The sequence below is a fragment of the Bipolaris zeicola genome (assembly GCF_000523435.1).
Source record: "Bipolaris zeicola 26-R-13 unplaced genomic scaffold scaffold_373, whole genome shotgun sequence".
Taxonomy (NCBI): Eukaryota; Fungi; Ascomycota; class Dothideomycetes; order Pleosporales; family Pleosporaceae; genus Bipolaris; species Bipolaris zeicola.
This window is the reverse complement of record NW_006912422.1, coordinates 1-15,768: the sequence shown is the minus strand read 5'-3', so window position 1 is coordinate 15,768 and position 15,768 is coordinate 1. Positions and strand designations below refer to the sequence as shown.

The 15,768-nt window shown below is 52.3% G+C and overlaps 5 protein-coding genes across 5 annotated transcripts; 3 read left to right on the top strand and 2 right to left on the bottom strand.

Moving 5' to 3' along the window:
• Positions 1–506: 506 nt before the first annotated feature.
• Positions 507–2,757, bottom strand: COCCADRAFT_9880 (uncharacterized protein; the record flags this gene model as incomplete). The annotated part of the gene is made up of 3 exons (XM_007719956.1): positions 507–1,632; positions 1,685–1,929; positions 2,224–2,757. 3 exons carry the CDS (start codon positions 2,755–2,757, stop codon positions 507–509), a joined length of 1,905 nt encoding a protein of 634 aa, XP_007718146.1.
• A 2,193-nt stretch (positions 2,758–4,950) lies between these two features.
• On the bottom strand, positions 4,951–6,117 carry COCCADRAFT_111402 (uncharacterized protein; the record flags this gene model as incomplete). The annotated part of the gene is made up of 1 exon (XM_007719955.1): positions 4,951–6,117. One exon carries the CDS (start codon positions 6,115–6,117, stop codon positions 4,951–4,953), a length of 1,167 nt encoding a protein of 388 aa, XP_007718145.1.
• A 1,129-nt stretch (positions 6,118–7,246) lies between these two features.
• On the top strand, positions 7,247–9,527 carry COCCADRAFT_111401 (uncharacterized protein; the record flags this gene model as incomplete). The annotated part of the gene is made up of 2 exons (XM_007719954.1): positions 7,247–7,309; positions 7,359–9,527. The coding sequence occupies 2 exons, from the start codon at positions 7,247–7,249 to the stop codon at positions 9,525–9,527; spliced, it is 2,232 nt and encodes a 743-aa protein (XP_007718144.1).
• A 2,250-nt stretch (positions 9,528–11,777) lies between these two features.
• Positions 11,778–12,230, top strand: COCCADRAFT_30986 (uncharacterized protein; the record flags this gene model as incomplete). Its single annotated transcript, XM_007719953.1, has 1 exon — positions 11,778–12,230. The coding sequence occupies one exon, from the start codon at positions 11,778–11,780 to the stop codon at positions 12,228–12,230; it is 453 nt and encodes a 150-aa protein (XP_007718143.1).
• A 779-nt stretch (positions 12,231–13,009) lies between these two features.
• On the top strand, positions 13,010–14,308 carry COCCADRAFT_41749 (uncharacterized protein; the record flags this gene model as incomplete). The annotated part of the gene is made up of 1 exon (XM_007719952.1): positions 13,010–14,308. One exon carries the CDS (start codon positions 13,010–13,012, stop codon positions 14,306–14,308), a length of 1,299 nt encoding a protein of 432 aa, XP_007718142.1.
• Positions 14,309–15,768: the final 1,460 nt, after the last annotated feature.

The following is a 15,768-nucleotide window of genomic DNA, read 5'->3' as shown; positions in this document are numbered from 1 at the left end:
CTTCTCTAATACATGTTCTCATGTCTCTCCGTTTTTGTTTTTCCCGATGATATTTTCATTGATAAGTGTCCAAGTTCACATGGGTTTGTGGCCGTTATGTGGCATGTCCCCTTGTTTGTATCCATCCATCCACATACACATAAAACGCTTATCCTCCCCCCTCTCATGCCCAGAAGAACAAGAAAGCGCACAAAGGCGCGTTGGATGGCCCCTTTTTTGCACATCGAAAAGGACAGTGACTACTTACTACAAACTAATGCTATGAGAGGAGAATAGGACGTTCCACTACATGGATATGACCCAACTAAAATCGGTGGGAAAAAAAGAAGAAACACACAGAGACACAGAGACACAGAGACACAGAGACAGACACCAAAAAAGAAAATTGAGCAATGAAAGACAAGAAAGGAAAACCACACTCTACGCCGTCATGACTTCTCATAGCAATTCCCATTGTCAAAAAGCGCGCCAGCTCTTTACCAATCCTTTGTAAGTGACGATGATTGTCATGTTCCACCAACAGAGATGTTGTTTCTTAGACCACTGGGCGCAGGTCCCTTCTTGGCTCGGCGGCCCAGAATACTCGATGTGTCCATGTTGAGCTCAAAGGCACCCTTGTTCTTGACCTGGCGCTTAGCCGCGGCTGCTACAGCGGCAGAATGTTGGCCATAACCCCGTTGTTGTGGTGCGGCAGCTTGCTGTTGACGTGCTTGGGCTGCGGCAGATAATGTGGTGTTGCGCATCTTCTGCTCCATACCAGACACGTCGGCACCTTGCGACTTGGGAAGCTTCGCTGGTGGATGTTGTGACGAGGGATCGTATGGTACGGACTCGGCAGTGTACTCATCATCGTCTTCGTTCTCGTCAAGTGCATTCAAAGAGTTCATGGCGTTTGCCCCACGGTATCCTTGCTTGAATTGCTTCTTCCTCTTTCCCTCCTCTTCTTGACGATGTACAGCATAACTGACATCAAAAACTTCTCGAAGGTTGACGGCACCTGGCGAACGGAAGTCCATGCGGCGCGCACCTGGCGACTCAAGGTGGGTAAAGTCTGGCTGAAGACGCTCCTTCTTGGCAGCAGGTGTCGCAAGAGGTGGTGCGTCGTAAGCAGAATAAGTAGGCTCGTCAGCCTCACGTATCCATGGGTGGTTGAGGAACTGGTTGATGTCATAACGCTTCTCAGGGTCTACTGTCAGTAGGTGGGACACCAGGTCTTGGGCAGACTTGGAGATGTCGTCCCACCAGGGAGAAAGGAAAGTGTACTGGCCACGCGCAACCTTCTCGGTAAGAGTCTGGATGGATTCGTCGTAGAATGGTGGGAAACCGCAAAGAAGAGTGTAGAGCACGCAACCCAGTGCCCACATGTCAACACTCTTGGAGTAGCGCTCATCCTTGACAATTTCAGGAGCGGTGTAACCGACAGTACCGCAAGGTGTCATTGTCTGGGTATCCCAAATGACCTTGCTGAGACCAAAGTCGGCAACCTTGATCAGACCGATGCCACCAGCACCCTTACCCTTGACGAACTCGCCCTCATCAGCCTTTTCCTCATCATCAGGCCCTCTTGGCTTGGGGTTTTTGGTGGGGACAAACGGAATTGGGTAGAAAAGAAGGTTTTCAGGTTTAATGTCTCTGGTTATGACGTCAGTGGTTGATCTCGTTGACGTAAGAGCAGAATACGAACCGATGTACAACACCCGCCTCCTCGTGCAGATATTGCAGAGCCTTGGCGACTTGAATAATGGTGTGGCGAGAAAGGTCCTCTGAAAAGTAGGTAAGGCGAACGATTTGGTGGAACAGTTCACCGCCGGGGCACAACTCGAGGACAATGTAGTAGTATTGCCGTGATTCGGAAAAGTCAATGAGCTTGACAATGTTGGGGTGGTCGAGTTGGCGCATGATTTGTACTTCCTTTAAGATGTTTGCTCTCTATAGGGCAGTTAGTGTCTGCCCACAAAAGTCCATGCATGATGGGAAACGAGGATGCTAGGAAGTCGAGCATCAGGGAAGTAAATCTATCGCACCTCTGCTGCTTTTGGCGCTTTGAAGTCCGGATGTATATGCTTGTCCTACACCGGCCTCGCGTTGGTAACGTCCAAAAAACACCCAACTTCTTCTCGGTGCGGGATCGGGTAAGGGAGAGGAATGACGACATTGTAGAAATGGGCAAGAGGGCAGGAGGTGGGGCAGAGGGTTTGGGCAAGGGATTTGGGTAGTACTGACCTGCTGTGAGTTCATCTCGAACTTACGAACGACCTTGATGGCGACTTCGTCCCATTGGCCAGTGTTGTCTCGTGCGCGGTAGACGTTACTGAAGGCACCGTCACCCATCTTCTCGAGCAGTGTCCAGCGCTCGAGGCCAGGGTATCTGGGCAGCTTGCCCTTTGCCTCGCGTTCCTCTGCAACAATGCGCTCGAGTACAGAAGGGTCAACACCGGCGCCCTTTGCGGCAGCCTGCTTCTTCTGGTTGTCGGCAACGGCACGAGCAGCGGCGTCGCCTGCTTGAGCGGCAATGTGACGGTTGTCGCCAGCGCCAGCGCCGACCGAGTAGTCGCCATGGGGAGCAGGGTTGTTTTGAAGGGGCTTGTGGTCCATTACGGGCTCCGAGATGCCATGATGTGCGGGCTCGGGAGCCTGGTTGTAGCGTTGATGTTGCGACTGGGCATGGACATTGGATACATTTGTCGTGGGCTCAGCGTTGTGGCGGGCCTGTTTGCCATGGCGCAGGAAGTTCTTAAAATTCTGTATGGCGGCCATGTTTAGTGTGCGTGTGCGTGGACAGGAGTGAATTACAAAGCCGCTGGGGATGGCGGGGTCGCTTGGGCTGGGAGACGGATATAGGCAGAGATGGGCTTGATACGACCGAGTATAGCCGGGTGTAGCAGCAACAGTAGTAGCAGCAAAAGAAGGAGAAGGGGAAGAATGCAACGGGACGGTAGTGTCACGGCAGTGGACTGGTGGCGGAGAAAATGGGAAAAAAAGACAATGGGAAAGGTGGTGGTGGTGGTTGAAGAGAAAGGCGTGCACGAGCGAGGGAAGGCGTGAGGTGAGGCCTGAGCAGGAGAGTAGGAGCGACATGCGTCATAACGCGTCCGTGCGCCAGATGACGATGCGGGCTACATCATCGCCAAACAAGCTGCAACCACGCGCGCCAGCCCTGAGGCGGCCATGGGGCGTTATTGTGCCCGTCGCGCCCCTGACTGAGGCGTGGGTGGGCGTGTGTGCCACTGCGGCAGTCGGAGAGGAAAAACATGGGGACAGGATGCAAGATGGGCGGGAGAACAGCAAGAGAAGAAAAAAAAACAGGGAGACCAAAAAAAACAAGTCGTCTCACCTCAATTACTGGCAAGCTCATCTTCTTGCGCCCGCTCCGTGGAGAGCTGGGCGTGGACTGGAATTGCATGTGCTTCGCGGGGAAGGGCAGCTCTGGATCTCGATGTGGGCGTGGCTGTTCTCCACCAAAGCCAATACTGTATGAGTACGGTACAGTGACGCCGCGTTTGGTAGCAGCAGTAGTGGTCAGGGTGGAGGTATGACGCTCGTCTGGATATTTTGGCGTGCCGCGTCAAAGACGTCGCAGGGTGTGGTGGTGCTGGTGGTGCTTGCTGTGGCTAGCCCAGAGCGAGCAAGGGTTTGCCGTCGGACGTGGACAGAACGGGCTGTGCTTGGTGTGATGTGGCCTTGGGGGGGGTGCGGCTGATGCTAGAGTAGAGTAGAGTAGAGTGCAGTGCTGTACAGTGCTCTAGGGTGGGTGTAGGGCTAGTAGGGTGTATAGCAGGTGTTGATGATGGGCAGTCGCAGGCAGTAGTGGGAGTGTGGTAGTGGTTTGCGCGGGGCTATCTGGTTTCGTCAGACTGCAGTTTTTTGGCCGCTCACGGGCAGGCAGGCAGGCAATCAATCGGATGGAACAAGAGGAAGTTTGGCGGCTGCGACGGTGCCTCTAATAAGCTCTATGTAGCATGTGGGCAACGACTTGATATTTCTTCTTCACCACACACGCTACCTCCGCGCGAATGCACTCTTGCCATAGCGGCGCACCGCGGAATGGCCGGCAGCCCTCTTTCAGCTCCATGGCATGCCGCGAGGTTGAGCGGATCCGTCAACTAGAGGCTCACAAAGCTCGCTAGGCACGGGGCGGCCTACGCCACACTGCATGCAGCCCTCAGACAGGCCTTGGAAGAGAAGACGCTCTCTTAGCATGCCAATCCGACCATGCCAATGGGCCCCAACGGCCACATGCATGTACAATCAAGGCAGAGCCCATGAAAAAGCCCACCCCCTGCCCTTGCCCGCTGCCTGTCCGTCTGCTGGGGACGCAATCTCCCGCCGTCTCTGCTCGACGCCCCCCCCCCTCCCCCGATGGATTAATTCCTTTGGACTCTCTGCTCGCAACCCAACGGTCCTAGTCCGTCTGCAGGGTCCATTTAGTGCGGCGGATCTCTTACGTCACTGCCTAGTGGGAACCGCCTCAGAAGACGTCAATCACTCGCCTTGCGCCCTCGCCTCTGCACACAAACATCCTTTGACGCCTGTGGCGTAACTCGCACGACAGATTGGCCTCCAAGTACATACACTACAAGCATGCCCGCCATGTGCAGCCCATGTGTCGGCCCGGAAGATGCAGATGTGCCCTTGGGCTGTTCCTCAGGCGCATATACTTTCGGCCCGATGCCCGATCCGGCTTCCGCTGTCCCATTAGTTGACGATGGGTCTCCAGCAAGCTCCTTCGCGCACGGGGTCTGTAATCATCAATAATACACTACTGCTACCATTTGCTCTGCTCTCCACCTGACAGCTACCGGCCCATTGCCTGTGATGCCGGCCCTTCCTAGCCAGCCAATGGCCGCACCACAGCCTCAGCCCATGTCGCTCTTGGCAACATGCTCACCCCAACTGTTGATGCAAACGATATGCCTTACCAATCGCTACTGCACACTACGGCCATCCATTCTACAACGCCTCGCATCTCTCGCATCCACAATCAAATCCCCACGTCTTACTCAGCCTCAGCATCCTCTGCCCGCGACTCAGCTTCCTCTCCTCTCCACTCAAATACGTAATGCACAGCTCCTGTCCCTTTTCAATCTCTCTTCCCGCCCTGAAATACCATATCCTCCCCTCCCGCTTCTTCTCAATGTTCGGCCCGCACGAGTGATTGAAGTAGCTTGCAGCCGGCCAGCATCCATAGCCGAAGAACTCGGACCCTTCGTCCTCGAGCGAGCGAATGCCAAACGAATTGTGCGAGTCGCGCTTCGACAGCGTGAGAAGCGTTTCCGCCGTCACCAGTGGGAGGAGCTCCACGGGCAGAATCGCAAGCAAGTGCAGGTAGGCCCGTGTGAAAGCATCCAGATCATCAGAACTGTGGTACGGCGTGTTGTCGTTTGCAAGCGCCTCTAATCGCTCCCACTGCTCAGGATGATGGTGGCGCCACAAGATACCACTGACACAGAAACTCATCACGTCGGGGGTAATACGTCCCTGTAGCGCCTTGGAAACAGCCTTTTTGTGCTGCTTCGAAATGGCCACCGCAGCTTGGCCGTCCACACCATCCGCTTGCTCCGCTTCCCTTGCACTCCTTATCAACTCCGCCTGCCCAACCACACTATCCCAAGCTTTGCTAATGTCTTTTTTCTTGGGCCGCGGCATGTCAACGTCCACCATGTCACTATCTTCTTTGCTCCTCTTTCGGATCAGATTCTCAACAGCAGTCCAAGTCTGGATCCCAATCTCCCCCTGCTCCTCCTGCCACGTTTTCTGACACGCTTCTGAGCAGAAAGCAAATCCCACTGTCTTGTCTCGTATGCTCAGATCTCGTCCATAGTCGTACCCAAAACATTGCCCGCACACCTCACGTCTATACTCGCGTAGCAACACGCACAGTGTAAGATCCGTTGACTGCCATACAAGTGTGCCTTCGGGGATGTCTTGGGTAGCGAAAACGGCACGGCCGGCGGTCGGTGTGTGTCGAACCTGGAATAGGTGAGATACGGGGGCGCCCGCGGGGAGGTCTTTCGGCGTGTCGGCAGGGCGGATCGAAGAGGCAGATGACGGTCGTGAAATACTAAAGACCGAGTCACCGGCTATGGGGACAGAAGAGTCGCTTTCGGTAGTGTCCATGGTAGCAGTTTTGACGTGATTAGCAGCACAACAAAGCGCAATGGCAGGTGAGTAGTTCGGTGCTCTCTTCAGGAGATGCTAGGCGGGCGGACGAGCGAGTATGATGGTATAAACAGTAGTGCCCCTCAACGTCTTATCGTGGGCGAAGCGTATGTACACAAGTAATAGCACGGGCTGAGGTCAGTTGCGTATGTCACATATGCTCATGCTGGAGTTGGATGATAAGAGAGAAGCCATTGTGGATAAACTTGGGACTAGGTCTGGTGTGGGTACGCTGGATGATGGCGGTTTGACACAAGACGAGAGAATGTGGGATGGCGAAAACGCCGTTGTGTCTAGATTCTGGTGATCGGCGCACGGTCCACATTTTCAAGATAGGCGAAGACCCTGATTGATCTGGCGCCACGCGTCTGGATCGCTGCAACAATCGCGCCGACTCCGACCAGGCCAAAAGGCTTGAATATCGTATTCGCTCCTCAGACCTACATTGATGAACTCACCGATAGGCGACGCGCAGATGGACATTGTGCACACTCCACTCGAAGATGTAAACACATTATCCTGCCATTCCACCATCTCCAGCCACGCGCGCAGCTTCGCTCGTCATCAACAATGACTGCCACTTCACTCCAATCAAGCTATTCATTTTGATAAACTCGGTCGCCTGTATTGAACTTCTGGACGTCAATGTCGAAACCGAGTGCACGCATATCACTCATCTAGTACGGACGCAGCCCGGGAATAACAGCTTCATTCCAAGGAAGTATTCAGCACCATCATGTCCCTTGTAGTATTGTAGGCAGCAAGTCGAACCAGAAGAGATGTTTAATATCGCGAGCCGTTACGGATTGATCGCGGACCGGATGGCGCCTGGTGCAAGTTCGCAAGCGGATGCACAACAGGCAGCATCGTTGGAACTAGTCTCAATCTGGACAGCTGCCTGAATACTTGCGCAAGGGGTATCAACTCCTCCAGAGCGCCTGGGAAGATATAAGGAGGATAACGCAAGACTTGAAGTTAACAAAACATTCATTTCCTCCACAATCAATCAACCAGCCTTTTCAGCATCTCCTTGATATTTCCACTCAATTGACTTCACCTCATCACATAGCCTCTGCCCATCGTCATTATGGCACCAATCACAAGTCCTCTTAAAATCACCAACCTTGAAGATGGAGAGACAATTCATCAAGTGCGATATCTGTTGCTATATTAGTTGAGCTTACTAACACATTCCCTAGCGCTGCCTTCTTGTCACCGGAACGTATGGCTTCGAAGCCGCTGAAGGAAGTTACATCCACGTAACTACCAAAGCAGCAAACAAATCCGAAAACTTCCCAGAGCAGACATGGCCTCTAGCAGGCGGTCATTTCAAGGCCATGGTCATGCTCTCGCCAGGATTGAACAGGCTCGAATTCGCCTACATCTGTAACGACTGCATCGAACATACTGTTGAGATGAACGTCAATTACTGGCCTCTGATGCAGTATCCACCTCTCCACCTCGCAATCATGGTTGCTTCTGACTCGCCGTATCTCATGGATTGTCCTCCTAACAAGGCTGCTGGTGTATCTTCAGCACATTCGGACTTGGATGCTGCCATTGCCAAGCTTCGTATGACTGCGTACATGTGGCAAGCCATGACTGCCGAAGATTTGAGACAAAAAGGTATTGGAAGGCGCTCCTTTAGATTGGAGGAGGAATGGACTGCAGACACTGTTAGTCGGGAGTTTACCAATGCGCGCATTGGCCAAACTCTCGCACAGGACGATGCTATACGGTCTACAGCCAAGATTCACATCATCCGCTCCTCCAAGACAGTCAAGGAGATTCGCGACGAGAACATCGCACAGCAGAATGAAAGAGCTCGCACCAAGGGCGCCGTTTTCGACTATTTCAAGGAAGCATTGACAGATGCTGGAGGTCCGTTCGTTCCTGATGCTCAGCCTATAGTAGCTGGCCTGATCTTAGACTCTCACTACAGCAAGTCCAAGGATCTTATTCTCGGACACGCCGCCCTTGGTTGCCATGATCAGCGTGGTATATCATTGGGCATATTTGGAAGCCACTTGACCTACTCTTGGCCACGCTTTCTAGAAGAAGTTACCAGCTGTTTGACCGACACCCGCAAGCCTGGAGAAAAGGTGGGTAACGACAACGGACAGTGTACTACCTTATGGGAAGCCTGTGCAATTGGCCAGGGTGCTCACATGCATGAAGTCGGTCATGCATTCGGCTCGCCGCATCGCCCTGGTATTATGGAGCGAGGCTACGCCCAAGACTGGGTCAAGAACTTTGTCTCTCAAACCGCATACTCGCGCTACCTGAAGCAAGAAGGCGTAGTCGTTGACCCGGAAAACACACCCAACAACGCACGCTGGGACCTAGCAGATGCACTCTCCTTCCGCATGCTCCCCCATTTCCGCCTCCCAACCGACCCCATCCTCCCCGAAACCACTCGCAAAGCAAGGCCAGACGTGAGTGTAACTCACAATGACGAAGGTGGTCCCGCAATCCTCCACATCAACTCACCCAGCGGCATCGCACGCATAACCTTCAACAACACCGAGCACTCGCAGCCCGAAGAATGGCTCAACAATGCCCCCACAACCATGCAATTCACCGAGTCAGAACTCGACGAGCGCTTCACCCGCACCTCGCCCCTCGCTCTCCGCATCCTCGCCTCCAACGGCCGCGAAACCACCACAGCAAACGTGTGGAAACTCCTCGCCAGCAAATCCTTCATCCGCATCCCCGGCTCCAGCATCGTCCTCCGCAAACACCTCGCATACACTTCCTCCGACTCCTCCGACCGTTACCGTCCGCGCGACCCCTACGAATGGGCGCAGCTCCTCCGCGAACGCGGCGCAGACGGGAAGTTGCACCGCGCCGTGTCGATTGACCTGCGCGTCGGCTGTCTCTGGGACGGCGGTGTAGTCAAGTACGCGGACGGCCATGTGTCTCACTGGGGTCCAATGCGAACGTACGGTTCCACCCACCGTTTCGGCGGCCACGCCTCCGAAAAGATAAGGCTACCCGAGGGCGTCGAAATTACCTCCGTCCAAGTTAACCCCGACGGTGGCGTCCGCGTGCATTTGTCGAATGGAGACAGCAAGGGTGAACTCAATACGGAAGATGAAAGTGAAATCATCGAGGTTAAACCCGCCCAAGATGAAATCGTCGTGGGCTTTTTCGGCAAGAGTCGCCGTGATGGTGGGTTCAATGGCGTATGCGAATTTGGCCTCATCACCGTGAAGAGGGAGGTAGGCTGGAACGGCTTGCCTGATGAAGTCTTTGGACTTGTTGAAGTGAGGAATACAGCGGGGTTGGAGGATGGGGAGCAGGATGATGCGCAGACGGATGATGACGAGGATGAAGACGAAGACGAAGATGAGGATATGCAGGATTGAAAGTGTTTTACCCATCTTTTTTTTATAATCTTTTTAAACATATCTAATCATGGCCTTTTCCCCCTTTTCCTTCCTTTCTCCAACAAAAATCCCCCCCGGTCTTTCCTAATACCTACTAATACATGCCCCCCTCCCCCCTCCCCTCTTCTACTACCCATAAGCACACCTTTCTAGAATCTACCGCTCCTCATCCTCCCTACCCCTCTCCTCCAACTCCCGTGCCGCCCTCGCAATTCGCGCCAAGCACTCCGGGCAAAACGTCTGATGGGTCAAAAACGTGACCCAGCGAGATGGCCAGTGCGACACCATGTAGCAGGTTTGCGAGTAGACCTCGCGGGTGTGTTGGCAGGTCCAGATGTCTTGGACGACTCTGCATTGGCAGTCTGTCGGGCGGGATAGGTCTACGGCCATTTTTTTTTGACTTGGTGGGTTTGGTTTGTTCTGGTTTCTGTGCTTGGTAAGTGGGTCTGGGGTTAGTAGTGAGTTTTGTATGGTAAGGATCATATTTTGGGGAGAGGAGCGGAGTTTTTTTTTATATGGAGGAGGTTCATATGTGATGGTGTTGATGGAGTTCACAGAAGGGACATGTGTGATGGATTTTTTTCTGGGTCAATGATGGGGTTTGTAGAGGAAACGGTTGCTTCTGCATGTACTCATTGAAAGGGATGTAGCTGTGAGTTACGAGAATGGGGGGATGTAACATGCAAAATGCAGTGTTGAAGACTCGTTTATTCATGTTGACTGCGATTGTCGATACTTCACTGTCACTTCTCTCTCCGTTGCTGAGAATCACAGTATTTGGGAAATGAAGAGAGATAAGGGAAATGGAAAGTATAGGGGAGATTGCTCTCAGGGAACCGCAATAGCGGGATAATCACTATGTCCAACATCAATCCAGATTACAGCCTTGATTACTAATGTAGAATTCTGTGAAATTTGTAAAGTATTAAGTATTCTCATTAAGTCGAGTTCTATTCAACTATATATTCCCAATATATAACGAGCAAGTAATATTAGCACTATTGCATAGTTACACTATTGTGGTAGTGGCAGTTTTCATCCGGCTATTTCGGACCCCCAAGAACATGGCAAGTGCTGAGATGACAAGTGCTGAAATGGCAAGTGCTGTTCCACTCAGTCTGTCTCAACAACACCATGGTACCTATCTCACGGTTTGATATCCGTACCAGTATCGAAACAGCAATAATGTCTCACTGCGTAGACGTCATTCCACCCTGCTACATGTGGCTTGGATGCATAGCTTGGAACCTGGGAGGGGTGAAAGAAGCCCCTCGCAGTGAATCTGCCAAGAGAGATCTTGGTGTAGCAGATGATGGTAGCCCCTTCAACTGGTAAAACTCACTACAGGACAAAGTCCAACACATGGATAGTCAGGTGCGCAAATTTATGCAGACTATTTCTGCATACCCCTAAACTCATGCCCACGTGCGGACTTCAGCTGCGGTATTTTTTTTTAAAAAAGAATGATGCAGTGTGCATGTAGACTCGGTAGGTGTAGAAATTGGTTGGGTCAAAGTGTTTCAGGTAGTACGTTAGCGCATCTATGTGTAGTCCAGAACCATTCGAACCGGATTACTCGACTACTGGCGGGAGAAGGGCAAGGAAAAACAAAGTCACTGCTTCCCTGTTCTCAAGTCAACCAGTTTGTATGAGGTGATCTCAGTGGACGATGCGTAAGAGCAAGCGGAATACCCACTGCTTCTTCTGAATCAGTCTAAGAAACGCCATGTATACGCAGATTGCCATATTATATTATGAGCCCCTCCATGGAAGGATTTGAGTTTGGTAATGGTGCTGGTAGGATTGAGTGCGACTCTTCGGTCACTGAAACGCATGTCCTCAAGCGTTGCGGGTTTGAGTCGCCACTACACAATAAAGACTACGGACGTAGTCCGACGTGGTTAGCCTCGAGACGACTTCCTGTAATCTGCCGGTTCTGCTGACAGGCGGGGGGTGGCCTGGGCCCCAAGTGCCGATGCTGATCCGTGAAACAGTGGCTATCGATAAGAAGTCGGTTTTGGTGGCTGGCCTTGGACGATGGGGTGAATTGCTCATTTCTTGGGTGCGCGTGACCTGGGATGCCGAGCGGGTGCCACGCGCGCCTTAGTAGCCAAGTGCCTATACTTGGGGCCCTGAATCTCGGGTGCTAATCTCGGAAAATAGATGGGCGTCAAAGTGGTCGCATAGAATGCAGAAGACGACAACGAAGAAGAAAAATAGTAGCATGGCATGCTGGGGCGCTACGGGCCAATCATACGGGCGCACTCACGTGTTAGGCTGCGGCGTAGCGTGAGCCGCAGAGCCAATCAAGTCCCGCAAGCCGGCCGGCCTGAAACGCAGCCTGAGCACTGCTACCAAACCTCGCCCCACCCACCACTGCCACCAGATCCCATCCTTCTCGATGCGCTGTATCGGGCTCGCATTCACCTATCGTCGGATCGCCCAAGCCTCGCTCCGGTACACTTGCGTGTACCCAGTCCCCATCTTCATGCTGCACACCTACGCGTCGCTGTCCTTCTCGTCGTACCGTCCTGGCCGCTGCATCCATCCCCCAACGCACTCTCTGACGCTGCGGGCGGCTCGCACGCCCTTGGTTATTTCCCTGTGCAACTTGACCCCGGACAGACCCGCAATTCGGCACGGCAACTGGACAAAAGGCTAGCTGCCGTGTTCGTGTTGTAGATCAACGGCTCGCCTTGCCCTCCAATACCTTAATTACTCCTCTTAACGTATCGGATGCACGCCTAGTCTAGCCGCCTGGTCACGAACTACTCATCTCAGCACAAGAGTCTGGCCCTTGCGCCGCAAAAAAATAATCTGTGCCCAATGCTGCCAGGTGTGCGCGCTACGCCGCCAGTTGCGCGGTGGGACCAGTAAACCCATGGCTGGCGGCTATAGTAGTGGAGGTCGGCGTTGAAACGCTGTCCCAAGACCCAAACATCTTCGGCTGCAGGCACAGAATGTTGTCTGCAGCATCGCGTGCGGTGGCGCCTTGTTTCGATCCCTCACATGTCTCCTTCTCCATTGGCTCTGATCGCTTCTGTCCCTTTGGGTCGGAGATTTTGAACCATGTTTGACCACATTGCCCGCCTGGAATAAAGGTACATGGTTGCGCGAACCTAATCGCTTCTCACACACCCCTCCTTGTTGTATCTTCACTTCACTTCTCTTGTCTATTTTTTTCTCTGTTTTTTATTTCCTTGCTCTGCCTGTCTGGAACACGCTGTGCGGAATTCACGACACGGCTTTTTATTGAACAATAGCAACACTGTTGCTCCAGAGGTGAAGACGTCTACAAAGCACATGACCTTACACATTGTTCCATCACGTACCAAATCCCACTTCACTTATATCACCCCTGCATTTCTTCCCACGGAACCTTCTCATTCTACAAGCTCTTTGTTTTCTCCAGACACAATCACTGAGTAACTTCCACCACACACATATACATACATATCACAATGCCTTCTGTACGGAATACCATCGTTGCGGCACTCGCCGCTTTTCCCCTAGTCCACTCCCACAGTTGGGGAGAGCAGCTCCGCAACATCGACGACAAAGGCAAATACGTGGGTGCCTATGGCTATCCGCGAGGCATGGTCGATCGGGGTCAGAAAGGCCCCGATGGGAAGGATACAGACAACTCCATGACCTGGAGGATGCCCGAGTCCAATACCGAGGGCAAGGTCTTCATCGACGCCGACCAACTACTCTGTGCACCAACGCAGCGAGAGCAAAAACAATCCTCGGACAAGTTCCCACGCCTCAAGACTGTGCCTGGTGGCTTCGTCGCCATCCGCTACCAGGAGAACGGTCACGTCACACTTCCACAAAACAACCCCGAAAAGCCAGAAAAAGGCGGCACCGTCTACGTCTATGGTACAAAAGAGCCAAAGACCGACGAGAAGCTTTTCGATGTCCTTCAGTGGACCCAGGATGGTCAGGGTGGTGACAAGCGCGGAGTTTTGCTAGCCATGAACGACTACGATGATGGCCGCTGCTACTTGAACAACGAGACCCCCGTCGCCATGGAACGCAAGGTAGCCGACCCCGCCTACATGGCCAACACACCAGAGACTGGCCCTGCCAACTCAGTCATGTACTGCGAAACAGACGTGAAGCTCCCAGAAGACGTCGAGCTTGACAAGGCCTACACTTTGTACTGGGTGTGGCAGTGGACTTCTCTTCCTGGAAAGACACCAGGTCTCGACAAGGGCAAGGATGAATACTACAGCACCTGCATCGATGTCGACGTTGCATCTCCCAAAGTCGCAATGCAGGCTCTTGACTACGCTGACATGTCTGAATACGCCATGGGCCAGCAGGATGCTGTCAGCACTGCTGTCAGCGACTGGAGTGCGCGAACTGCACTTTACAATGAGATGCCGCTGAAGCGCGAGATGGGCCCTGTTACCTCTCTTCTTTCCGGAGGAGGCGACTCTGATGGTGGCATTCCTTCTGCGACCGGCACCGCTCTTCCTTCTATTCCTACTGGTGGACCACCCTTCTCCAACAGCACTCGCTCCGCCATTCCAACTACATCTGCGGTTGCGATCCCAACCTTCAGTGCCCCTCCTGGTGTCGTGCCTACCCCTTCCCAGTCTGGCAACGACGGCGTTTCCGTCGTCACAACCACCGTCATGGTCACTGTCACCGCACCTGCTGCCACTCAGCCTATTGCGCCAGTCATCACTACTCCTCCGGCGTCGGTCCGCAGCATCTATCACAAGAACGGTGCCAAGTTCCGCGGATTGATTTAGGAACAAGCCCCATTCATTTTTTCAACGACTATAACTTTCCTTTTTTTTCATGTTGTCTTCATGTCTTTCCTTTGTATATTCCCCAAAAACCTTGTCTCCTGTGGCAGGCCACTGGTACAAACGAGTACGATGATGACGCACGATCAACGATGCACAGGCGAATCATGCTCCCTTTGATTTTTCACATAGCGTTGGCGTGTTTTTGTTTTCTTTCTTTCGGTTATGGGACATGGATACGGACGATACCCCCTTGCATACATCCATTGGCGTTTTTGATTTTAGCATTTTTAGAAAGAATACCCCAACATGGCCATTCCATGAAGAGCTCCTCAAGGACTCGAATCAATCTTTTTTTACTCAAATTGAATGCTGTGCACTTTTTCCTTTCTCATTGTGTGATGTGAATGTATTACTCAAGGACTATAGTCATAGTCTTTGTAGATAGTGAATTCCTCGCAAACCCGTGTCCCTAGTCATGTGACTAAGTTGCTCACAGCGATATTCACACTAGTACTCAGGCGTAGACCACTCCATAGGTCTACTACTGCGCGGGAACTTACTCGATACAGACTTCTGCTATAACTGAGACGTATAACATATCGATCTTACATCTGTGATATAATGACTAAGGCAGTCCATAGCAGTGTCCATAAAGAAAAGTGTACTTCTTGATTCCACATCGTACATAATTTTCTGACTACTCATCAGTTGTCATGATCTGAGAATAGGGATCTCCAGACATTGGGACCGTAAATCCTGAAAAGTACAAGATTCATCAAGCAGTTCACTGTGGGTGGTCTGACCTATATCCTACATCAGCACATCCTTTGATCTAGGGATACTTCCTGTTTGTGCGCTACTACAGAAAGTGCCGGTGTAACATTTAGTACCAGCTAAAGAACCCTTTCAGGCAAACGGTCACCAGGTGCCATTGTATCGCTATGTTGATCTTCTCGTTCTGGCCCATCGGGACATAGCCCGAGAGCTGGTCACGTTATTGATACACAATTAGTATCCTGCAGCAAACATCGTCGTCATAAATGTGACTTCCAATACCAACATCCCTAGCCCGACGGGAAGGTGTTCGACGAGAAAGCGAGCAACGGGGCACCGGGACAACGCTACCTACTGTACCGATGGAAAAGATTGCCGTTCATCAAACCCAATTTCCGGAATATCAACCCAAGTAAGCCTAGTCAGCCCTATTTCCACAATTCTACCCGTACTTGTGCAACGTCCTACCGTATTTGATTCGCTTTCCAACAAGGGGCTGAGTAAAATAGTTCCCGTATCCCAAAATACAACCTCAAGCCTTGTCATTACGTGTCTCGACGTTACAGAAATACGTATGCGCTATATCTTCTAAGCCACTGCCGCGAAACTCAAGTTGCGGATCTGATCCGCCAAAGCCATACACTGCTCAGTACGTATACAGCCCACCATCTAGACAGGGGGGGGGG